At 51.0% G+C, this 24,168-nt stretch overlaps 2 protein-coding genes across 3 annotated transcripts; one reads left to right on the top strand and one right to left on the bottom strand.

Moving 5' to 3' along the window:
- Positions 1 to 4,777: 4,777 nt before the first annotated feature.
- On the bottom strand, positions 4,778 to 5,946 carry LOC309392158 (hemoglobin subunit beta-1). The gene is made up of 3 exons (XM_081953164.1): positions 5,787 to 5,946; positions 5,469 to 5,691; positions 4,778 to 5,008 (listed from the first exon to the last, which is right to left on the bottom strand). The coding sequence occupies exons 1-3, from the start codon at positions 5,876 to 5,878 to the stop codon at positions 4,880 to 4,882; spliced, it is 444 nt and encodes a 147-aa protein (XP_081809290.1). The 5' UTR covers positions 5,879 to 5,946; the 3' UTR covers positions 4,778 to 4,879.
- An 11,258-nt stretch (positions 5,947 to 17,204) lies between these two features.
- Positions 17,205 to 23,227, top strand: CDCA8 (cell division cycle associated 8). Of its 2 annotated transcripts, none has more exons than XM_081953160.1 (10): positions 17,205 to 17,814; positions 17,891 to 18,019; positions 18,118 to 18,158; positions 18,271 to 18,346; positions 19,289 to 19,413; positions 20,085 to 20,164; positions 21,230 to 21,325; positions 21,432 to 21,558; positions 21,804 to 21,890; positions 22,468 to 23,227. In XM_081953160.1, the coding sequence occupies exons 1-10, from the start codon at positions 17,715 to 17,717 to the stop codon at positions 22,510 to 22,512; spliced, it is 906 nt and encodes a 301-aa protein (XP_081809286.1). In that variant the 5' UTR covers positions 17,205 to 17,714; the 3' UTR covers positions 22,513 to 23,227. The 2 variants fall into 2 exon arrangements, with proteins under 2 accessions (XP_081809286.1, XP_081809285.1); XM_081953159.1 differs by having other exon boundaries at positions 17,552 to 17,814; positions 21,227 to 21,325.
- Positions 23,228 to 24,168: the final 941 nt, after the last annotated feature.

Genomic DNA, 24,168 nt, shown 5'->3' with positions numbered 1-24,168 from the left:
TCTCCTGCTGAACCTCACCAAGCCCACCTGGAGGGACCTCCTGAAATGGTTTGGGGGAAAGGAAGACCTCGGATATAAGGCAACAGATTTGGGCTGGGCAAAGCCACTAAGAAGGGACCCTTCCTAGTTTCTTCCCCAGGAAAGGGGTTGGGGGGAGTCTGGTCTACCTCACAGGGCCGGCACTCCACCCTTTCCCTCCTCTGGAATCCTTTCTCTTCCTTGGGGTCTCCTGCAAGCACCCTCTCCTCACTCGGGGCCTTCTGCAAAGCACCCCAATTCTCAGCCAGAGACCCTTCCCTATGAGCTCTGGCTAGGAGGGGGCAAAAGGCCGGGAGGCCCTTGGCCAATGATGCAGGGGTGGAGAAAGGGTGGCCCAACTTCTCCATCCTTTGGGGGGGCAAGCAGCAGCCAGCAACCGTCCTCCTTGCTCCCCAACGGATGGGAAGGAGGCGTGACTGGCTACCCAACCCTCCCTGGGCAGAGGGCAGGCAGGGGGGGCTGTGCTTGTGTGCCTGGCGGAGGGCCCCTTTGGGGAAGCCAAGGATTCACCCCAGCGAGGCTGGCAGAGGGAAAGCGGCAAAGGCTGGCTCAACTGAGGGGGGAAGGGAGGGAGGATGACTCAGTAGATTTGCCCTGGTGCCTCTTCTGCTGACTCAGAGCTGACTCAGGCCTGCTGCCTCCGATAGGCCTGGCAGAAGAAGAACTCCTGGGTGGCGATAAGGGGGCAGGCTGGAGGCCAGGCAGAGAAGCTGCCAAGGACAGACCCTGTTGCCAGGGGCCCATGGCGGCCAATAGTCTGCTCAGTCAGGCACCCCTTTCCCCCTTGGGGCAGTGATGAAGGGGAAGGGAGGGGAGGAAAGACTGGCTACCCATATGAAAGAAGAATACGTGGAGCTCAGGGTTGGTCCAGGGGGGTCCTTGGGGCTCTCTGAGCTGGGCTGTTTTCTTGCAGACATTTCATGACATGAAAGTTTGCAGAGCGAAAGAGAAGGAGGAGGAAGGAAAGAGGAGGGAATGAGAAAGAAAGGAGAGGAGGAGGAAGAGGAGGAAGAGGATTGGAGTCCTGGGTGCTCTCTGAGCTTGGTGGTTTTCTTGCAGACGTTTCATGACCCAACTAGGGAACATCATCAGTGCTAGAAGGGAGCTGGGTTTGCTGGGGGGGAGGAGGAATGTGGGGTCCTGGGTGCTGCCTGAGCTGGGTGGTTTCCCTGCAGACGTTTCATGAGCCAACTAGGGAGCAGCATCCCTGGCTATTGTGTATTTGTGTTGATGTGAAATACCTCTGTTTGGCTTTATGGCTTACGATCTTGGGTGGACTTTGTCTGTTTGAGCTTAACCTGTGGATGTGTTGGTTGAGCCTAGGAAATGCAGAGGCCCTGCTGCCCTCTTCTGGGGGCCTCTGGCAATGCAAGAAGGGATGGTGAGTTAGGGTTAGGGGAGGGAAAGGGGCTTTGTCCCATCTTTGGTTGTATTATCCTGAAAATGAAAATCCTGCATTCTGCCCTTCTTTGGTGTTTCAAAAATGTCATTACAGGGGGATCGGGGGTGGTGGTGATGGTGGTGTTTAAGAAATCCTACCATTTCTCCAAAACAAACCCTCCCCAGATAATAATAATAAGCCCAACGGGGCTTTTGAGCGCATGTGCTGAAATAAGCCCTCCCCTGAAAATAGACCCTCCCTGAAAATATTGCAACACAGCAGCCACCACGAGGTGACCATGCTTGCCGCCTCCTGCACCTCAAAAATAGCAAGACTTCGGCAGGCGATTGGAGCAATTTATCAGCAACAAAATGCACAGCTTATTATTAATGGAAATTTGTCAATAGCTTTTGAGATACAAAAAGGTACAAGACAAGGTTGCCTATTATCTCCATTGTTATTTATTTTAACTTTGGAAGTCTTGTTGAACGCAATCCGGGACTCAAAATCCTTAGATGGCATAACTATCAGGCAAAAGGAATACAGAACTAGAGCATTTGCCGATGATCTGGTTGTTACCCTCTCACATCCTTTGAAGTCAATAATCCAGATGAAAAATATTATAGTAGAATTTGGCATGGTGTCTGGATTTAGACTAAATCAAAACAAAACGAAAATGATGGTTAAAAACATGACAGAGACTCAAAGAAAGAGACTTGTAAGTTTAGCAGGCTTTGAAATAGTCTCCAAGGTCAAATATTTAGGAATACAAATTGCAGAATCAAACACAAAATTTTTTCTTAAATAATTATGAAGTGTTTGTGGCAAAAGATCCAGAAAGATCTTGAAGTATGGAAAAAGTTACAATTGTCTTTGCTTGGAAGGATCTCAGCAATTAAAATGAACATTCTACCTGATCAGAGTAAATAATACATGGGATGCTTGGAATTGTTAGAGTGGTGTATAGCGGAAGTCAGGGGGGGGGTTGAGTGGGAGGTGGGGGTGGGTTAGGGTGGAGGGCGGGGCAATATATACGTATAAATAAACTAGAAGATGGGATTAATGAAATATTGTTATTTTAAGAGATATTTATATTATGAGTTATATATGTTAAACTAGCTTAGAAGATGGGATTAATGTGCTATTGTTACTTTAAGAGAAACTTATATTGTGAGTGTTGGGAGGAGAGGGCGTACAATATGTGAATGAGTAATTTACTTTAAGAGGGGGGGGAGGGGAGGGGGTAAAGTGTTTGGTATAATATCTGAATGAGAATTTGGGGTGGGCTGGGGGGAGGGGGCATAGTATCTGTATGTGATTTATACTGTATGGTGGGGGGGTTAAAAGGGGGAAAATTTGTCTGTATAAAACTTTTTCAATAAAAAAAAAATAGCAAGACCTCCCCAAAAATAAGGCCAAGTGCTTATTTCGGGGGCCAAAAGGAAATAAGACCCTGTCTTAATTTGGGGGGAAACATGGTATAGCCGAATCTGAGGCACTGCATGTTTTCTGAATCCGGTCCGTCAGCTGAAGCATATTCATGCCTCATATTTCATGTAAAATTGTGAACGTGGAATTAACCCTAGAGATTATTTAGCCCAGCCCTTCTCAGTGCAGAATCCACCACATTAGGGCTCCTAAAACCTGAGCAATTCCCCACGCAGGAACTCATAGCCAATCACAAGAGAGAGATTTAAATGAACTGACAGTGTTTTATGTTTCTTGGGTAAAAGGGACTTTCTGATTTCAAAAAAAAAAAAAAAACTTGTTAAAGAAAGTTATAAATTTCTGATGGAAACTTTTCAAGGAGAACACCGATCTAGAATTAAGGAGACATTTCCTGACAGAACAATGAACCTGAGAAACTCCTTGCCTCCAGAGGTTGTTAATGCCCCATCCCTGGAGGGTTTTAAGAAGAGATTGGACAGCCAAGGGGTTGGACTAGAAGACCTCCGAGGTCCCTTCCGACTCTGCCATTCTGGGCTAAGTGGTTTGGTTAATGAAGGAAAAAGTTTGGGACGCCTCTCACTAGAACATGTCTGACCGATGACCATGCAGGACTTGCTGGAAACCCCCAACTCACCACATTGTGTGGCTGCTGAGACCACAGACTGACAGATTCCTCAGTCCGGAAGTTTATTTTTATATCCCACCTTTATTATTTTTATAACTAACTCAAGGCAGGGAATACACACAAAACTTGTCCCTCCCTCCTATTTCCCCATAAAAACAACCCTGTGAGGTGGGCGTGGCTGAGAGAGAGGGATTGGGCCAAAGTGACTCCTGATCTCCAGCCCAAATCTCCTTCCCTGTTTTCTGGCCCCATGGGGAACAAGCCCCTCCCTCCCAGTCTTCTGTGCTCTCTCTCTCTCTCTCTCTGTGTGTGTGTGTGTGTGTGTGTGTAAAGGCCTTTGAAGGCTGCTGTCCCTCCCCCCTCCTCTGCAGACCAAAGCGACCGGATCCTTTCAGCAACTGCTCATAGTTGGTTTCCAGGCTTTGCCCCACCTTCTGAACTCCCTCCCAGGGGCCACTCACTGCCTTGGATGATCGGGGGTGGGGTGGGGGGATTCCTCCGCGTTTATAGCCCCCCCAACCCTCCCTCCCAGAACCATAGGATCATTGGACGGTGGAGTGGAAATGATCACAAAGGTCATCTAGTCCAGCCGTCTGCACAGTGCAACCCAACGCACAAGCCTCCAGAGGTACCGGCCCATCGTGGTCCAGCTCTTCCCTTGGACCGGCTTTTCCTTTTATGTCTAAGCAGCTGGCCCGTCCAGGGAGAGGAGCCCCCTGCCCACCCCGCAGCTGGGGGAAAGCGTCCCTTCCCGGCTGCTCCCGAGCTGAGCGGTGGCGCCGAGAGCCTCCCTTCCCAGCGGCTCCACTGAGCCCCCCTCGCTCAGAAGGGAGGCAGCCGGCGGGGCCGGGAAGGGCCCCCCTCCCAACTGAGAAGCTCAGGCAGCGGGCAGGGAGAGGCGCAGCCGCTGCACCGATGCCGGGAAGGAGCCACGGAGGCACTCAGAGAAGCCGGACGCTCCATCTGAGCGCCGCCGCCTCGGCTCGTCTCTGCTCCAGCCTTTCCCGACAGCGCCGTGTGCGGCAGGGGCTCGGCAGCTTCTGTTACTTAGAAAGAGACGGGGGGGGGGGGGCTTTTCTTGACTCAGGTGGAATAAATCCTGTAACGATCCCCCTCCGGGTCGCTTCCCTTCCGAAGACGCCCCCTCCCACCGGGTTTTACTTCTCTGGGGCCCTCCTCGCCCCGCCCCAGGAAGAGGGAGACCTCGGCCGCGTCTCTCCCCATCTACCGTCGCCCCTCGGCTATCCCCCCCCCACCCGACCCAAAACCACGGACGGAGTCGGTTCAGTCTGCAAAAGGTGACTTTTATTGTCTGAGCAGGTCGGGGGGCTGGAGCGGCCCCCTGGGAGGGTACGAAGGGCGGGCGCAGCCGCTGCGGAGGAGGCCTAGTGGTACCGGTGGGCCAAGGCGTGGGCCACCACCGCCACCAGCTTCTGGAAGGCGGCCTGGATGTGCGGGGTGAATTCCTTCCCTAAGTTGGCCGCCAGCACTATGATCAGGATGTCGCCCAGCAGCTGCAAGAGAAAGAGGCGCCCATGTTAGACCGGGGCTCAGGGGACGGCCGGACGAAGTCGCTCCCCTCCCCGCAGCAAAAGAACTTGGTCAGGGGGAAGTTGCGGAGGAAAGTCGCCGCTGCCCGCTGGGTCTCCGAGGTCTCCTCCTGCTCCGAGGAGCTCCTTTCCTCGGACGCCACCTCCGTCTTTGCACCTGGCCATGAATCCCAAGGGGCCACTGGAAAGGCGGGGAAGGGGGCTTGGGTGGGCCGAGAAGGAAAAGACCAGGGCCCGGCGGCCTGGAAGCTGGACGCTCAGCAGGAGGAGGAGGAGGAGGAGGGACTGGGGGCCCCTGGTGCTCTCTGAGCTGGGTGGTTTCCTTGCAGGCGTTTCGTGACCCAACTGGGGAACCTCATCCGGGCTGGGAGGGAGGGAGGGAGGGGATCCCCCGGGGAAGCCCTGCGGGGAGGCGCCGTCCCACCTTGAAGTCGACAGGGTCCACGTGCAGCTTGTCGCAGTGTAGCTCGCTCAGCTTGGCGAAGGTCTCCTTGACGCCCTCGGGGTTCTTGACGGCGTCCCCGAAGGCGGTGAAGACTTTCTTGCCGTGGGCCTTGACCTGCGCATTGCTCTGGATGGCCCCCGCGTTGCTCAGGTTGCCGAAGTTGGAGAAGAAGCGCTGGGTCCAGGGGTAGACGATCAGCAGCCTGCAGCGGGCGAGGGACGGTCAGCGCCCGGCAAGCAGCGCCCTCTCTCCCCGCCCGCCTCTCGCCCCTCGCCCGCTCCCCTCCGCGGGGCTCACCTGGCCAGGGCCTCTCCACCGACGCTGCTCACGTCCACCTTGCTCCAGACGGCGCTGATGGTGCTCTTCTCCTCGGCGGTCCAGTGCACCATGACGGGCGGCTGTGAGTGCTGCTATCGGGGCTGAAGGAAGGGAAGCGGCCAAAGCTGCGGAACCAGCGCCGGGGCGGCCTTTTATACCCTGCCTGCCGGGAAGGGAGCCCGGGGGGGCGGGTGGATCTGGGCCGCCCGGGGAGTGGGGGGGAGTCTGCCGGGTGTGGTCCTGCCGGGCCAGCCGGAGCCCAAGATAGCTGCCGGGCCCTCCTCTTTTGGCCAGGCTCCGCTGGCAGTCGGGCCAGGGCTTCCTTGGGGCTGGCTGAGCGGGGTTAGCCCGACCACCGGGGGCGTTGGGAGTCGCCATCAGGCCCGAGAGCTTTTCAGAAAACTCACCTGCAATCTGGCTGTTGTTCGGCTCTGCAGGGCTGCTGGGAGAGCCCCCCCCCCCCCTCATCGGGTGGGATTCCCGTGAGGAGGCCACTGCTGGGCCCCTTCCCCCAGAAGAGAGGGTCCCTGTCCTTCCTCCTGGGCTTCGCTGTCCCAGGGTGCTCTTGGAGAGCCAGGGTTGGATGGGCTGCAGGTTCGGGGTCCATGCGGGGGGGGGGGGGCTAGGGATGGGGAGGTCCTGTTCAGGGTGCCCCCTAGGTGCCCTTCTCCACCCAGCCTTCCACCTGAAAGGGGGGTTATGGTGGGTGAAATAGTCTTTGAGGTCCGAATAGAGAAAACACCCTTGGAGGAAAAGACTTTGCAGAGGGAAGGGGGACTCTCCTGTCCCAGGCCCTGCAACAGCCTGCCAGAGAGAGGCTCTTTGTCTCCAGGGGCCTTCTGGCCACCTCAGCCTTTGGCTCCACTGGCTGCAGATGTGTCCCAGCCACCCAGCCTGTTTCTGGGCATCCTCGGATGGGCAGCTGGTGATCTCTGGTCAAGAAGCAAAAGCCACGAGACCCACTTCTATAGAGGGCATGTATTTTTTAGGGGTTTTTAATAACTATATTTCAGATACTTTACTTAGATGTACAGTTTTTCTTTTAACCTCCTCCATAACTATTTAACTATTTAATTATTTAATTACTTATGTTCTGTATTTCCTATGTATTGACTGTACACCGCCCCGAGTCCCTTCTGGGAGAGGGGGCGGTATATAAGTAATAATAATAATAATAATAATAATAATAATAATAATAATAATAATAATAATAATAATAATAATAATAATAATAATAATAATAATAATTTCTTAGCCGCACCCTCTCCCGAAGGACTCGGGGCGGCGTACAATAAAACACATAAAAATACAAATATGGACAAAACATACATATAATATAGACGTATACAAAGAGGAGGTGGACAAATGGATGGAAACAATTAAAATCACAATATTAAAAATCCCCTAAATAAATTACAAAAATAAAAAACCCGTCAGGAGCGATATGTTCAGACTATGGTTGAGCCAGGCCAGCTACTTGGAATAGGTGGGTCTTGAGCTTTACACGGAAGGAGCGGAGGTCAGAGGTAGTCCTAATATCCGGGGGGAGGTCATTCCACAGGGCTGGGCCCGCCACAGAGAAGGCTCTACTCCTAGGCGCCGCCCCTCGGCACTGTCTGGTGGACGGCACCTGGAGGAGGCCCTCTCTGTGCAAGCGGATGGGTCGCAGGGATGTATGGGGCAGAATACGATCCCGCAAGTAACTAGGTCCTGAGCCATGGAGCGCTTTAAAGATCGTTATCAGAACCTTGAAACGCACCCGATAGACCACAGGAAGCCAGTGCAGCTTGCGCAGGAACGGTGTCACATGGGAGTACCTAGTACTCCCCATAATTACCCGCGCGGCCGCGTTCTGGACCAACTGTAGCCTCCGGGTGCATTTCAAGGGAAGCCCCATGTAGACATAAGTACAAATAAAGTGAAGTAATGTAGGGAGGCATGGCAGAACCCAGACATGGGACCTTTGAGACCTCCTGGGGCCAACGGCTGCCCGGTCTCTTCTTGAGACCCCCCCGTGATGGAGCACCCGCAGCCTCCGGAGGAGGTTCCGTGGCTCGATTGTTCCCTCAGGAAATCCCTCCTTAGTCCTAGGTTCCTTCTCCTTCACCAATAGGCCAATCCTTCCTTCCTTGCACCTTGGACAATGTCTAGGATGGTCTACGCAGCCACCTCCACAAAGCACTGGACCTGAGGAGGTGGGAGTGGGGGTGGGGGTGGGGGCTTGAGTTTTGCTCAGTGCTGGGGATTCTCTCAGAGAGGAAGAGCAAGGGTGCCTGATGAGGGGGGAGGGGCCCGAGGGGCACAAAGACCCTCTTGCCATGCCCTGGGAGGCACAATGTTTTGCAAATGCTGTGGGAGGGGATGTTCCAAGCTACCTTCATAATTTTGAAAGTCTTTTTTTTAATGAATCGAAGTCCTTGAATGCAGATCCTTCCACTGTCATACAAATATTCTTGTGTCGAGATGTTGTGACAGCAGCATCTTCACAAATAAGATGGAGGCAGAGGCTCCATTTGTTTCAAGATCACATGAGTGTTGTGGCTGTTTTATGCTGCAACAGTGAAGCCAAATTTGGAATCCTCCATCCAACTTTTGTTGGCCACATTACAAAAAAGGTGTTGAGCTCTGGAAAAAGTTCAGAGAAGAGTCCTCTGGAGATGATAAAAGGCCCTGAGGCTAAATTTCAAGACGAATGGCTGAGGGAACTAGGCTAATGAAGGGAAGGACTTTCAGGGTGATATGAGAGCAGTCTTCCAATATTTGAGGAGATGCCACAAAGAGGAGGAAGGTCAACCTGTCCTCCAAAGCCCCTGAAGGGAGGATGAGAAACAGCAGCTGGAAACTAACCAAGAAGAGAATCCACCAGGAAATGAGGAGGGATTTCCTGACAGTGAGAACAATAAATAAATGGAACGTCCAAGAAGATATTAGACAACCATTTGTCTGAAATGGTATAGGATCTCCTGCTTGAGCAGGGGGCTGGACTAGAAGACCTCCAAGGTCCCTTCTGTAGGAATAGAGGAAAGGTTACGTAAAGCCATGTGCAGCAAAATGCCATGATCTCAGTAGCTGGCTACCTCTTAACCTATGAGCTCACCTAATTAGCAGAACCAGCTGTAGGAATAGGGGAAAGGTTATGTACAGACATGCGCAGCAAACTGCCATGATCTCAGTGACCGATTACCTCAACTGTTTATGAGAACGAGACAGTAGCAGGAACCATCGGGATATGTGAAGATTCTACCCTGGCTGGGATTGTCACGATGTTAAAAAGTTTGCTAGGCCTGAACTGCCTGAATTGACACTCAAGAGTTAAACTAAGAAAGCTTTATTGCGCAGGTCATAAAACAAAAAAAAAGGGTTCTTATCTGAAAGTGATTTATTGCGCACGCGTCACACATTCCAAAATTCCTCTCTTCTTTGTTCGGCAGCCAACTTTGGCTAACGAAGCTTTTCATTATCAAAATGTAACCAATTAGTTATTTTCTGTTTTATTTTATTATTAAAGTTTGTTTATTAATTAGAATATTTTCTTAAAGAGTATTTCTTTTCTAAATATCTCAAAAGATATGCTGAAGGGAATCAGCCACGGTTCATTGATCTCTAACAGGGTGTTTTTTTTCCCCTGACAACTTGGTAGCAGAGGTTTGGTTGACAACTTGGTAGCAGAGTTTTGGCTTTTGATGATACCAGCTGAGATGGTTACAATTTATGGCTGTATTTTCCCTTCATGCTATCTAAAGATAACCGACTAAGCCTAATTAGCAATGTCGGAGAAAAAGAAAAAAAAAGAAAAAGAAAGATGGGGCGAGCACAGATGGATCAGCTTCCTCTGACAAGGAGGCTCCCTCGGACACAGAGAAGCAAGATCAAAACGTGCTTCAGGAACAACAAATTCCTTCAGGTGCCGAGCCAAATATGGGAGAAGGAGCTACAGGACGCGACATCCACGAAACGAGGTCAGTGGTTCCTCCTTCTAAAATATCTCCAGGAGATTATGAATTTTTGGGGGCCAAGCCAAAACTTCCCACTCTGCCAGAGCCACTCCATTCCCAGACCCTCGCAGATTATCAAACGATTGATGAATGGCAACTGCCGGCACAGAAAATATCCTCCCACGCAGAAAGCAGATTTTATAACATCTCCCCAGATGGTGAGCAAGAAATGCAAAGCTATCTAGATCAAATAGAACTGTTTGAAAAATATGCTAGGGAGGCGAGAGTGTGTTTTGAAGAGATAAGGCGAAGTAGAAGAAGCTCCCCCACTCCCAAAAAGTCTGAGGACGCCATCTTGTCTTCTTCAAAACAACAGCCTAAGACACACCCCACAGAGTTCATTGGTCAATTAGAACAAAGAGACATGTACACGTCACCGAGGTCACGTGGTCCCTTTGAGTCGACTGAACTTCCGCATACGTATAGAAAGGAGAGGCAGCCAAAAAGTGAAGCTGCACTGCCATCTGCTGGCGGAGAAAAATTATTACAGCAAAAGATTAAGCAATTGGACCAGATTTTCAGAGATATGTCTATGAGTCCTTTAGAAGCCAAAACTTTGTCTCCAGAGGTTAAGTCTTCAACACCCCCTGGCGGCGTTGAATTCTCCCTAGATGGAATAAGGCAAAGCCAAAGGCGAATTCGAGGAAGCCAATTTGATGTTGCCACGCAAAGGCCAATGATGCAACCCCAGCATCCCCTGGTTCAACAACCAGATTTGCAACCAGAGCAACAAATTGTTCCTCAGCAGGTATTCACAGTCACCCCCTTGACTGGTGAGTCCAAATTAAAGGAGTCAGGAGAGAATTATAAAGCCTGGGTCAGTGAAATTGCGCTCTTGCTTCGAAGAGAAGGCACATATTCCATGGTTTTTGATCCTCCCCGTCAACCCTGGACACCTGCAATAAGAAACCTCGAAAACAGAGCTATCACGACTTTACTCATGTCAATGGAAATTGAGATCCAAGGTATCTTTCCACCTGATGCAACTGCCCAAGAAATATGGGCTATTTTGGAAGATTGCTACAGGCCCGTTTCAATTGAATCCTCATGTTTGCTCATGTCTGAGTTCCATGGTTCGAAGTTGAAACCTGGTGAACGAATTGGTGGACATTTGACCAAACTGAAAAGAATGAGAAGTGAATTGAGACAAAATGGCCATGTAATCGATGATATCCAAATGATTAGCATCATCATTAACTCATTGAATTATGAATGGAAAGATGCTGTTGCAAAGATTAACTACGTGCCTATTGCTCAACGCACAGTTAACCACGTTTGCAGACTTTTAGTGGAAGACGAAGCTATCAGGTTAGCTACCCCACATCTGCAACGGCCTCCAGCACCGATGGCTCCAGCCAGACGTCCCTTCCGAGGAAGAGGCTACGCTCCAAGGATGCCAAAATGCTACACCTGCAACCGTGTGGGACATGACACCCGGGATTGTCCCCAACGAGTTCCAGCTCCCGCCACGTACCAGCCCAGAGGAACAGATTCCAGAGGCAGAGGTAGAGGCGGAAGACAAGGTCGTCGTGGTCCAAGGCGTGATCCACAAGCTCCGCTTGCAACACTGGCCATAACCAACGTTCCACAACCTGATCCAAAGTTCGACAGACGTCTTTTGTGGACTTTAGATAGTGGAGCAGCTGTGCACGTTACCCACAGAAGGGAACTTTTCACAGAGATGGGCGAACCAGAGCCCGAGTATCGAGAACTGTATTCCTTCACCAACCACACTTGCAAGGTTATGGGAAAAGGAACTGTTTACATTGAAGAGCTCGATACACACATCCCTGATGTTTATTACATACCTTCAGCAACCAGTAATTTGCTTAGTCAAAGTCACTTGTCTAGAGAGTTAAAGTTCCAGGTTCACCACCTCGAAAAAGCAAGTTACTTAGTTAAAGATGGTGATATTGTTGCTGAAACCATGCTGATTGGTGGTGTTTATTACTTAAAGCCAAAGCCTAAAGGGCAAGCACAGGCAAGTATGCAAACTCCAAAAAGGCACAACGCAAACCCAGAGAGAGTTGTCCCAGAGAGAGAAAGCGTTACTGTGCCAAAGGCTCCTAAAGCCAACAAACAAAGAAAACAGAAACAGATTGCTCAAAGCAAGCCTGAGGGTCCTCATGAAACTGTTAATGTTGAGAATTCACTAACTGGTAAACCTTTGCATTCCAGGTGTATTCACAAGTGGCACAGAAGATTGGGGCATGCCAGTTTCCGTGTTCTTAGAAAGATGCCGGAGTTCGCAAAAGGTTTGGATCTAAAGGGGTGTAAGGTGTTTTTGGATTGTGCGGTTTGCAAAAAGGCTAAATCCAAGGCGGCTGCAATTCCCAAACACGCTACACGCCGGTCAACACGCATTTTTGATTTGGTACACACTGACATAGTGGGTCCTTTCCCACCAACACTTGGTGGCAGAAAGTATTTTTTAACAATTGTAGATAATCATTCTAGATATGGATTTGTATATCCTATGAGAGAGAAATCTGAGACCTTTCAGATCTTTAAAGACTTTGCAGCGTTTGTTTCTACACAATACCAAGTTCGCATCGCCAGAATCCAGAGTGACCGTGGTGCAGAATTCATGTCTCAGCGTTTCCAGGACTGGATGCGTAAGAATGGAATTCTTCATCAGACATCTGCTCCATATACACCGGCTCATAACGGAGTCGTAGAAAGAAGACAAGGGGTTCTACAAACCATGATGCGTTGTCTTCTAGAAGATGCCAATCTCAGTAACGCATACTGGGGTGAAGCAATCAAATATGCAAATTACATTGTCAACCGTACTTGGAGCAGTGTAATCAATCAAACTCCTTTCTACATGCTGTATGGCTACAAGCCTGATCTCAAGAACCTCCATATTTTTGGTTCATATGCTATGGTGAACACTCCTATAACTCAAGGACCAAAGAGACTAAGATTTATGGGTATTGATGATAATTCAAAATGGTACAAATTCATTGATACTAAACATGTGATTGTCATTTCACAATCTGCTAATTTTGAGGAAGACATTGACTGGTCCAGGATTCATTCCAATGATCCTGAAGTTTATTTTCCTAGAGATGGTGTTCCAGATGCCACGCAGCCTGATGACAATTCGCAGGCAGATGTTCCTTCTACCAGTTCTTCACAACCTGATGTTCCGTCTTCTCAAGCCGCGGATGCTGATGCTAGCGACGAACGTGAGGACGAGGATGATGATGAAGAAGAAGAAGAAGACTGGTCTGTTGTTCCTAGACGCTCCAAGAGGGCCACAAAAGGAATCCCTCCACAACGTTATTCATGGCAACTGACAAAAACACCAGTACCTTTGATTTGCAACGTTACTCTTCCTCCAGAGACATTCACACAAATCAAACAGCTTCCTGATTCAGAACAAGACAAATGGTATGATGCAATGCAGGATGAAATGGACAGTTTAAAGAAACTTAATGTATTCACACCTGCAAAACCTCCAGCAAACAAGAAAGTCATTGGCACCCGATGGGTCTACAGAATCAAGAAGAAACCGAATGGTGAGTCTTTATACAAAGCCAGACTTGTAGCTCAGGGTTTCGCTCAACGTTATCCTGAGGACTACACAAACACTTACTCACCAACAGTCAGAACTGAAAGTGTAAAAATTGCTTTAACCACTGCAACTATTCTTGGTTTAGAAGTTTTCCAATTTGATGTGGACACAGCTTATCTACATGCAGACCTAGATGAAGAGATCTACGTGAGAAGCCCTCCAGGATTCCGAAAGCAAGAAGGGGACACCTGGTTCCTGAACAAAAGTCTTTATGGTCTGAAACAGTCAGGTTTAATGTGGTATTTATGTCTTACTGACAAACTAAATTCAATGGGCTTTATTAAGTCCGAAACTGATGAATGCGTGTTCACAAAAAGATCTAACAATGCATATGAGATAATTCTTGTTTATGTTGATGATATTGTTTATATTGGTCCAAATAAGAAAATGAGTGAGATTTTTGCCAAAAGTTTGCAGAGATACTTCACACTAAAATCTTTAGGACACATTAGCACTTATTTAGGTGTTCAAATTGAAAAGACACAGAAGGGGTTTAGTCTTTCACAAGAAGAGAAAATTGACCACATTCTACATCATTGCAACATGAAAGATGCTAGCACAACAAAGACACCCATGCAAACAGATTTTCACAACTTAACACATGAACCAAGTCCTGAGTTCGAGGATCAAACACTTTATCGTTCAGTCATTGGTTCACTATTATACATTAGTAGTTGGACCAGACCTGACATCGCACTTAGTGTTAATCTTTTATCACGACACGTAGGTAAGGCAACACAATTTCATTGGTCATGCATTAAGAAGTTGTTGAAATACCTAAAACACACTAAACACATGAAGTTATTGCTAGAACCAACACACACTGATCAACCAAAGTTGATTTGTTTTGCCGACGCCGACTGGGCGAGCGACAAGAAGTCACGCAAAAGCACTTCTGGTTACATGATGTTCCTAAATGGTTGTCCTGTTTACTGGCAAGTGAGAAAACAGAGTTTTGTTTCATGTTCATCTACTGAAGCTGAATATGCTTGTGTTTCAGATGCTTGTAATTCTCTAACGTGGTTTGATGCTTTGATCACAGATATCTGGACACGTCCGATTCGACCAATCACCGTGATGGAAGATAATGTATCTGTTGTTTATATTTCTGAGTCACATTTTACAGGTTCTAGGTCCAGACACATTGACATTCGTTATCAAAACACAAAGCAATTAGTTAAGCAAGGTTTTGTTAAATTGCAATATGTTTCTACACATGATCAGATTGCAGACATGCTTAACAAACCACTCGCCGCAAATCAACACGAGTATCTGCGAAAGAAGATGTGCCTTAATTGATGATTTGATGACGTCAGCCCAGACTAGCAAAAGAAGGGGTGTCACGATGTTAAAAAGTTTGCTAGGCCTGAACTGCCTGAATTGACACTCAAGAGTTAAACTAAGAAAGCTTTATTGCGCAGGTCATAAAACAAAAAAAAAGGGTTCTTATCTGAAAGTGATTTATTGCGCACGCGTCACACATTCCAAAATTCCTCTCTTCTTTGTTCGGCAGCCAACTTTGGCTAACGAAGCTTTTCATTATCAAAATGTAACCAATTAGTTATTTTCTGTTTTATTTTATTATTAAAGTTTGTTTATTAATTAGAATATTTTCTTAAAGATTTATTTTTCTCAATATCTCAAAAGATATGCAGAAGGGAATCAGCCACGGTTCATCGATCTCTAACAGGGTGTTTTTTTCCCCTGACAGGGATGGTCTTAGAGATTGACAAAGAAACTGTACCAATAGGATGCTGTTGCTACCTATGCTCTGGCTTTGCTTGTTAAAACTGTATAAAAGCCAAATAAACTCTGCGTAAGGCAGACAGACGTTTTGGACACAACCTGCTGTGATTTACAACTCTGTGTTGCTCTGCTAAGAATTATGGACTATAATCGATAAAATTTACACAGAACTTAACAAAAATGGTACAAAATACTCTACAGAGAGTATGCAACTCCATCAATAATAAATGAGATAAATTATAAAGTAATCAATGTTGAAAACACCATAGAAGATAATTTTTATTGATCAGAAATCTTCTTCCTTTCTTTCTTTGTCTTTTTTCACGTTTCTGTTTTTATCCTTAAATTCATTTTGTTTGTGGTAAATTTTGCCCAATGCTGAAAGAAAGACACAATTCTGAAAGTATCTGACTGGGAAGCTAATTTGGAGAACATGCAGGAATGACAAGATAGGATATATTCACAACAGAAGTTTAACCAAATTTAAGCAAGAATGGTTGACTTCTAAGGGGTACAAATGTTTATAAAAACTGAATGAATAAAAGCAAGAAAAGGTAGTAAGTCAGAAACTGCATCGTTTCCCCCCCCCTTTCCCCCCCCCATCTTTTTTATCTATTTGTACTTTGCAGTCAAATTTGCTTTAACTTCTCTTTTCTTTTTCAATAGGCCTTGGATATTTTAATACTGAGTAATCAGCTTAAGACTGACAGCTTTATTGTGCTGTACAACAAATACCTCAATGAAATCTGCAGCAGTAGAGGCAGTCCTCGAGTTACGACCATAACATAAAATTTATGTTAAGTGAAATAAATTGAGACCTAGCTAAGGAGCCACTGATTCTAGTTCACGGTCTACTGAATTGTGCAACTCCAGAAGAGCCCTTGTTCAAGCGTGTTAAAAGGGTGAAACCACTGGCTGGAGCAGAGTCTCCAAAGTGTCTCGGTCATTATATCAATGTAATTGTTCTCATTATGTTCCTTTCTTCACTTTATTGTTCTAATATTCTACTTCTCTTCTGCTTACACGCATTTCCATTTTTCTTCCTTTATACTGGTCCTTGACTTACGACCACAACTGAACCCAAAATTTCTCTTTATAGCGAAGTCAGTAACACGGTTGTTAAGTGAATCTGGCTTCCCCCGTTGACTTTGCTTGTCAGAAGGATGCACATTTCACACTTATGACCGTTGCAGTATCCCTATGGTCACATAGTCAAAATTTGGATGCTTGGCAACCAGTTCATATTTATGACAGTCTCAGTGTCCACATGATCACTTTTTGCAACCTTCTGGCCAGCAAACTCAATGTGGACTATTGGCTAACTTAACTACTGTAACTCATTCACTGTGACAAGAAGTCATTCAATGGAGCAAAACTCACTTTAGAATCAGAATAGAGCTAGACGGGACCTTGGAAGTCTTCTAGTCCAGCCCCCTGCTGAAGCAGGAGATTCTATACCATTTCAGACAAGTGACTGTCCAGTCTCTTCTTGAAAACCTCCAGTGATGAAGAACCTACAACTTCTGGTGGCAAGCTGTTCCACTGGTTAATTGTCCTTCCTGTTAGGAAGTTCATCCTTAATTCGAGGTTGCTTCTCTCTTTGGTTAGTTTCCATCCATTGTTTCTTGTCCTCTGGTGCTTTGGAGAATATTTTGATACCCCCCTTTCTTTGTGGCAGCCCCTCAAATACTGGAAGGCTGCTCTCATGCCCCCCCACCCCCCAGTCCTTCTTTTCTCTAGTCTAGACAAATGTTTCACTTAGCAATATAAGTTAAGGCTCAACTGTGGTTGTAACTTGAGGACTCCCTCTGTCCTGAGATAGGAATGTAGGCTTACGGCTACTGGCAAGGGGAGGATGCAGGAAAGCTGGGTTGGATGAGGGTGTCAGGCTCTGATAAGGGGAGCTGGTCCCTGGCATCGCCCACTTCAGCACCAGGCCCAGGTCTGTAATCGCCTGACAAGCTTTGGAGAAGGCAGGGCCCAGCTGCGGGGGGGGGGGGGGGGGAAGCAGGGGGAGGTGTCCAGGGAGCCCTTCCCCGAGAGAGAGAGCGAGAGCCTTGCTGCCCCAGAGGGATGGGAAGCCAAGGGCAGAGGGCCGCTCCTCCTGGCGCTCAGAGACCCTTCGGGGGGACCTCGGCCCCTCCCTAGCCCCGCAGCTCGGCTGACTCCTTGACTGCAAGCACCCGGGGAAGAGCCCCGCTTGGCCGGAGGGCGATCTCGGCCTGGCCGGGGGCGCCTGAGCGAGAGCGGCAGAGACCAGGCAGAGACACCTGCTTCGGACGCCCCTTCCGAACCCCCCCACCCACTGCGAGCCCCAAAGTACCTCGGTGCCCCCCCCCCGCACCCAGAGGACAACAGAGAGGGGCGGGGATCCACGGGCCAAGCGCGGCGGGGCGGGGCAAGGGCGGGGCTTTCCCTCTCCGGGGCGGGGCCTTGGCAGGAGGAGGAGGAGGCTCTCGGTCACGCCCCTCTCCCGCGCGGGGCAGGCCGGGAAAGGCAGAGCACGCTTCCTCCTGATTGGCCGGGCGGGGCGCGCGCCAAGTTTGAACCGCCGCCACCTTCTCTCCCTCCGTCTCAGCTGCCGCCATGGCGCCCGGCAAGAAGCGGCCGACGGCCCGGGGCGCCCCGAAGGCCTCTGCGCGGGACAAGCGGGTGGACGCCTTCCTGAAGGACTTCGACCGCGAGGGTGAGGAGGGGGGAAGCGGAGGGGAGGGGGCTGGAGAAGGGGGGCTGCGGGGGTTTGACCGGAGCGCCTCTTGCAGTGCGGGCGCGGCTGGCGCAGGTGCGGGCGGCGGGCGAGAGCCTGAAGAAGGACGCGGAGAACCTAAGCAACATGGAGGTGCTGCGGCTGCCGCTGGCGCTGCGCGAGATGAACTGGGTCGCCTTCCTGGGTAGGTCTCCTCTCCCCCCCCCCCCGCATGACACCCCTCCTCCTTCCGGCCTTTCCCCCCCCCCCCGCTAACCTCCCCCTTCTCCCTCCCCCCTGCAGCCCTGGGAGGCAGCGACCACGCCCTGGAGAAGGTGGCCTCGGTCAGTGAGTAGCCCGGGGGTCGGAGGGGGAGGGGAGGACTGGGCTGGAGGGGGGCCGCCTACCACCCCTTCCCCTTCTGAGCTCTGCCCGGCCTCCTTGCCTCCCCTGCAGAGCGAGGTGGACATCGCGGAGATCACCCAGCTGGCCTCCAGGGCCATCCAGACGCCCTTCCGGATCGCCAAGAAAGGTCAGGGGGTGGGGGAGAGACAGGGGAGGAGACCCCGCCTGATGCTCTCACGGTGCCCCGCTGTGGAATCGAGTGAGGGACCCTGGAACCCCGAAGCCAGGCTCACTTGCAGGGAGGTGAGGGAGGTTCCTGCAGACAAAAGGATGCACTGGCGTCTATACATTCCAGGAAGGGGGCAGAAGTTGGTGTAGCCTTGCCTCATCCTCGTTCCTGAACTTCCCTCGTTGTTGGACCGGCAATGCTTGCTGATGTGGGTCTTATTTTAGGCCTCTCTTATCAAGCGGATCCATTCTATGACTGCCTTGGTCCACCTGCCCTCAGGTCTTATATACACATGTGTATGTATGTGCCTGTGTATAACATAGGCATGTCTTCCGATACAGTCATACATTTGCATAGGTAACAGATGATATAAGCATCTATATTCATAACTGACAAGCTTCAGGTTACTTCCTCACTCTCCCAGAAAGACTTACGTGTAGTCCTCGACTTATGACCACAACTGAGCCCAAAATTTCTGTTGCTGAGGCAGCTGTCAAGGGAACTTTGTCAGCTCACTTTTCTTGTCACAGTTGTTAAGGGAATCACCGCAGTTGTTAAATTGCCAGCAGAATAGTCCGCCTTGGTTTCACTGGCCGGAAGGTTGCAAAAAGTGGTCACGGGGCCCCAGGGTACTGCGACCATCATAAATATGAACCAGTGGCCAAGCGTCCAAATTTTGATTATGTGGCTACTGTAATGGTCATAAGTGTGAAAAACGGCCACAAGTCCCTTTTTCCAGTGCCATCGAACTTCAAATGGTCACTAAATGAATGGCTGTAAGTCAAGGACTGCTTGTGCTGCCATAGCAAAGAGAAACCTTCCATCGCCTGCTGGGAACGGAGCATTCCCTCCCTGCATCGGTCGGCATCTCTTCCTCCAAGACTCTGTCTTCCTCCACAGCCAAGCAGACCATCGAGACCATCGAGGAAGAGATGGGGACATCTCTGCTGCCCGCAGGCAAGAAGTCCAGGCAGGAGAAGCAGGCGGCTGAGGACCCGGAGGTGGGACCCCCGAGGTTGGGGAAGGTAAGCCTCTCTGCCCTTCTGGCCCTGAGTGCTGCTTCTGCTTAACAAAGCAGGCAGCTGGGAGGCTCGAAAGATTCTGCCTGAGAACAGATCTTTCTCCATCAAGTCTCCTGCGCTTCCAAGGGCAAACAGTAAGAGGGCGTTAACAGGTATTGAAATTGCAAAATGAATGGTTGCAGGATTTGGGTATGGCCACTTTTGAGAAAAGAAGGACCAGGGGAGTCGTGATAGCAGTCTTTTAGTATTTGAGGGGATGCCAGAAAGAAGAGGAAGGGACCCACCTATTCTCCAAAGCCCCTGAAGGCAGGAAAAGAAACGGGAAACCAATCAAGGAGAGAGAAAGATCTAGAATTAAGGAGAAAGTTCCTAACAATGAGGAAAATTAACCAGTGGAACAGCTTGCCACTAGAAGTTGGGGGTGTTCCAACACTGGAAGTTTTTAAGAAGAGACTGGACAGTCATTTGTCTGAAATGGTATGCATTCTGCTGCTTGAGCAGGGGGGTTGGACTAGATGTCCTCCAAGGTCCCTTCCAGCTCTATTCTGAATGGAACGGATGGATGGATGAGTGAGCTACGACCTCGAAAGAGGTTGGGGCTGGCAAGAGTTTGGTGAATGCCCTGGTCGCACAGCAAGGGGCAGCCAGAGTCCCACTTCCCTCCTGTGTTCCAGGTGCAGACCTCAACCAAAAGGCCTCCAAATTCCAAGAGGACCCGGCCCCCTTCATCCCGAGCCAAGAATTTCCGGAGAAGGTAATGGGTGGGAAGCCACAAACAACCCAGCTGGCAGACCAGCAAGGACTCCACCGTCTGAGCCTGAACTTCAAATGCTCTCTTCCATCGGAGATTGGAATGGGGTTGAGCCTTGGGGGAGTGGAGGCGAAGGAGGCCCGGTGGGTTGTCTTTCAAGGAGGCCTCTTGAGGCTCCCGGGAAGCTCTTTGAAAGGTGCCAGGGAGAAGAAGAAGAAAAAGAAGGAGGAGGAGGGGCTTCCCAGGAAGGTCTGGGGGTCTTAGGAGGCCACAGAGGCTCAGTGTGCTGCAGCTGCCTAAAGCCAGCGCGCTGCCTGAGGGGGAGGAAGGGGGCGGGAAGGGCTGGCGCTGCTCTCAGTCAGACTTAGGGGGGCTGAGGAACTGGGGAGCGTACAGAGCAGAGCAAGAAAGGTGGGGAGGGGCTTGGAGGAGAAGCCCCTCACAAAGGAATGTTTGGCTTAGAGAAGAGGAGGCTTAGGGGGGGGTAGGGGGGGCGTAGGTTGATTATCTCAGGCAGGGAGAAGCTTTACAAGCGTGGCCACTTGAAGGCTGGTGGACTTCAACTCCCAGAATTCCCCAGCCAGCCAGGTGTCCTCGGCAGGCCTCCCAGTGGCCACGCTTACACCCCCCCCCCCCCCCCCCCCCCGGCAGTTCAGCTTTCCAGCAGAAGATCCAAGCCGGAGTTTGAGAGGAGTTTCTCGGCTGTGGAGCTTTTAAGCGAGGGAAAGGCCAGTTGTGGCTCCTCCATTTGGGTTTCTCTGGGATGGGCAGATCAGAACCGGGATAGAAGACCCCCGACAGGCCTCCCAACACGAAAGTGCTGTGGTCTCTTCCAGAGGGCAGGACGAAATTTGTGATTTAAGTCATAGAAGCCCCCGTTAAACGAGACGAGCGGTCAAGTGGGGCGGAGGGCTTTGTCTTCCCTGGCTTGCCTCTTGAGGCTCCATCGTTAGGATGGTGGGCTGAGCAAGGGGGTGGACCTGATGCCCTCAAGGTCCTTCCAAGCCAAGGACTCCAGTCCGGAGCTCTGGCAGCGCTGACCCGGCGGCGGCGGTGGTCTTTCAGCAGGCTCAGCAAAGTGAACCCCATCACTCCGGCCAGCCGAGGGAACCCCACAAAAGCTGCCACTCCTCTCTTCACACCTGCTGGCAAGTTTGACTCCAGGTGAGCCCCTCCGCCAGGCAGGTCTCCAGGGCTGCCTCCAGTGAGGGGCTGGGGCTGGGAGCTCTGGGGAGGGCTGGCTCCTGATCTCGCCTGCTTCTGCCCCCAGCGTTTTCAGGACGCCCGGTCTGCGGGCCCCTGCCACCCACGAGCGGGTCTTCAGCATCTCGGTCAATGGCAGCCCCCTGGCAGACAGGAGCGAGGTCTTCCTCACGGTGCCCCTGGGCGGAGGAGAGGTGAGGGCCTTCGGGCACAGGGGGAGGGGGAGTGTGGAAGCCACCTTTGCCCAAAGGGGCAGCCCTCTCCTCTCCCTGGGATGGAAGGGGCGGGGGCTTCTCAGCACAGGCATGCCGGCTGGGCATGGGCTGGGGGCTCCTTGCGGTTCCTGAAGGAGTTGGGGGAAATGGGTGGGGTCCGGAGGGCTTGTTACGCCTATCCGGAAAAGCTGCTCCAGAGTGAAGTCCTTTTGTTCCCTGCCCAGAACGTCCAGATCAGGGCCAGCGAGCTCTCGGAGGGGGACCTGACGGGGCTGAGCGCACATGCCCTGGGCAGCGTGAAGAAGCTCTCGGTAGGCCTGGCTGCTTTTCTCCGTTATTCCCGGGGGACCAGCGCCCACCCGCTTTCCAGGGTCCTTGGAGTCTTGTCCGCGGTTGACCAGCCTTCCTGAATGCCTGGGGTCTCCCTTTTGATTCCAGGGACCCCTTTATGGGGAGTCACTTGCAGAAGCCACTCTGGGGGTCAACAGAGGCCAAAGAAAATCTAAAATAACCGCAGGAATAGAACACGGAAGCTGCCAGTGCAGCGCAGCCCCTTGAGGGCTGGGTGCTGACTCCGTTTCAGAGAAGCTGGAAAGGAAACGGATGCGGTGCAGAGGCAGAAAAGGCCCTGGTGGCTCTGTGGCCTCTGCGGGTTGGCAGATGGGGGGCAGCTTTGCTGGGTGGAGAAAGGATAGGAGGGGAGGGGGCCACGGCTGGGATGGCCGAGGCTGCATCTCCATTCCCCACCCTGTGTGGCTTCCCATCTAGAGCAGGAGGGGCCCTTCTCCATCCCGGCTCCTCCGTGCTGTGGCCGGGGAAGGCTGCCTGGGGGCTGAGGGGCATTTTCTGCAAGGAGGACCCTCTGACCCCCGGCTCTTCTCCTTCCAGAGCCAACTTGCGCATCTCTGCAGCCGAGTGGGCAGCCGCAAGTAGAGAGGCTTTCGATCAATCGCTTCCGTCCTGTCCTGGGTCAGGGAAGATGGCTCAAGGATGTCCTCCAAAGGCTGCAGGGGGCAGGAGCCGGACCTCTAGGAGCCTCCGCCGACTTTGGCTTCCTGCAGACAGACTCTCTTTGGGCAGGCCCTCTGTTTGAAAGGGCTTGGGTTCTGCCTGAGGCGGGGGGTGGGGGTGGGAGGGGCACATGGGGGGGTGGTTGTTTTGCTTGTCCTGTCTCTTCCTTCTCCCCTTGCGGTGTGGCTGGCTGGGGCTGCTCTCCGTCATCCAGGGTCATCCTGGCCAGCTGGACTGAGCCTTCCCTGGGACGAGGCCCAGTTCAGCCTGCATCTGCCTGGCTCCTGGCTGATCCACCCAGCAGGAGAAAGCCCCAGTCCCCTTTCCTGGGGAGGAGGCTGAGTGGCCCCAAAGTGCTGCTGAGTGCCTCCCCGGGGTGCCTCCTGCTTCTCCCTGCTGCCCCTGTGTGCGGGAGGAGAAGGTGGCAGGCGAAAGAGCAGCGCCTGGGCCCTTCACAGACAGGGGGCTGGATGGGGGGGGAACAGACCCCCCCCCAAATGAATGCTGGCTGCTTTCTGTCTCCAGTGGTCCTTCCTTTCCCTTGTGTGGCTTTCTATTTATCTTCTTCCATGGGGTGCAAGGACACCATTTCCTTAATATTTTTGCATTTTACAATAAAGTTTGTTGTCGTCTTGAAGGTCTGTGTGGTTTCTTGGGATCATTCTGAGTCTGCAGGGGGGGGGGGCTTCCACACCTCCCCCGGTCCCACCCCTTGCAGCCGGTTGTCCCCTTTCCTTCCCAAAGTGGAGGTTTGGTTGGCTCCAAAGGATGCATAGAGAGGCTCCATGCGGGGAGCCTGGTGCTGCCTGGGGAAGAGGCGGCTGCAGGGACCAGGCTGGACTAGGGACAGGGTCTTGGGACAGAGTCAGCTGCCCCCCTGGTAGGAGTCCGCAGTGTGAGGCCCCTGAAAGGAAGCAACTGCAGAGTTAGGCCATCCTATCAGCGGAGGTAGGGCTTCCTGATCAGGCAAGGAGGAGTGCCACCTTCCTTCTGCTTTGCTCGGGCGCTTTCTGGCACCTGGTGCTGAAAGGAAGACACAGAGGCCCCAGAACAGCTTCAGGGAAGCTCTTCCAAGGTGGCAAGGCAGCTAGAAACTCTATGGAGACGAGGGGGTGCGATGGTTTCCTCACAAATGAACGCAAGAAGTCACACAAAAGAACATCCAGGTAAGCCCTCTGGTATTCAGCGGTGGCTTGAAGGCAGTTTTGCTGCTGATGCACTTTGGGAAAATCCCCAGGAGACGGGCAGGGAGTTCCAGTCCCGCCTTAGGTGTGAAAGCCTGCTAGGTGACGGCCAATCCCCAGGAGACAGGGAGTTGTAGTCCTACTTAGGCATGGAAGCTGGCTGGGTGACTTTGGTCACGCCTCCTCCCAACCACTTCACAGGATTGTGGGAAAAATAGGAAGAAGTATTAAGTGTTTACTGCCTTGAGTTGTTTACAAAAAATAATAAAAATGGGCTATAAATTAACATTTAAAAAAATAAATGTTACAAAACACACACATGACATGAGCACAAAAATATCGAGGCTTTTGCAGTTTATTTATTTATTTAATAAGTTTAAATAAATAAATAGTT

Source organism: Natrix helvetica (genome assembly GCF_964273705.1).
Source record: "Natrix helvetica genome assembly, chromosome: 4".
In the NCBI taxonomy this organism is placed as follows: domain Eukaryota; kingdom Metazoa; phylum Chordata; class Lepidosauria; order Squamata; family Natricidae; genus Natrix; species Natrix helvetica.
This window is presented reverse-complemented; position numbering and strand designations above follow the sequence as displayed.

Coding starts and splice junctions, on each gene's coding strand:
- LOC309392158 (XM_081953164.1), bottom strand. CDS start 5,878: ATGGTGCACTGGACCGCCGAGGAGAAGAGCACCATCAGCGCCGTCTGG. Junction 5,692..5,786: donor GGTGGAGAGGCCCTGGCCAG/GTGAGCCCCGCG, acceptor CGCCCGCTGCAG/GCTGCTGATCGTCTACCCCT. Junction 5,009..5,468: donor TGGACCCTGTCGACTTCAAG/GTGGGACGGCGC, acceptor TTTCTCTTGCAG/CTGCTGGGCGACATCCTGAT.
- CDCA8 (XM_081953159.1), top strand. CDS start 17,715: ATGGCGCCCGGCAAGAAGCGGCCGACGGCCCGGGGCGCCCCGAAGGCC. Junction 17,815..17,890: donor GAAGGACTTCGACCGCGAGG/GTGAGGAGGGGG, acceptor CGCCTCTTGCAG/TGCGGGCGCGGCTGGCGCAG. Junction 21,559..21,803: donor TGCCCCTGGGCGGAGGAGAG/GTGAGGGCCTTC, acceptor TTCCCTGCCCAG/AACGTCCAGATCAGGGCCAG.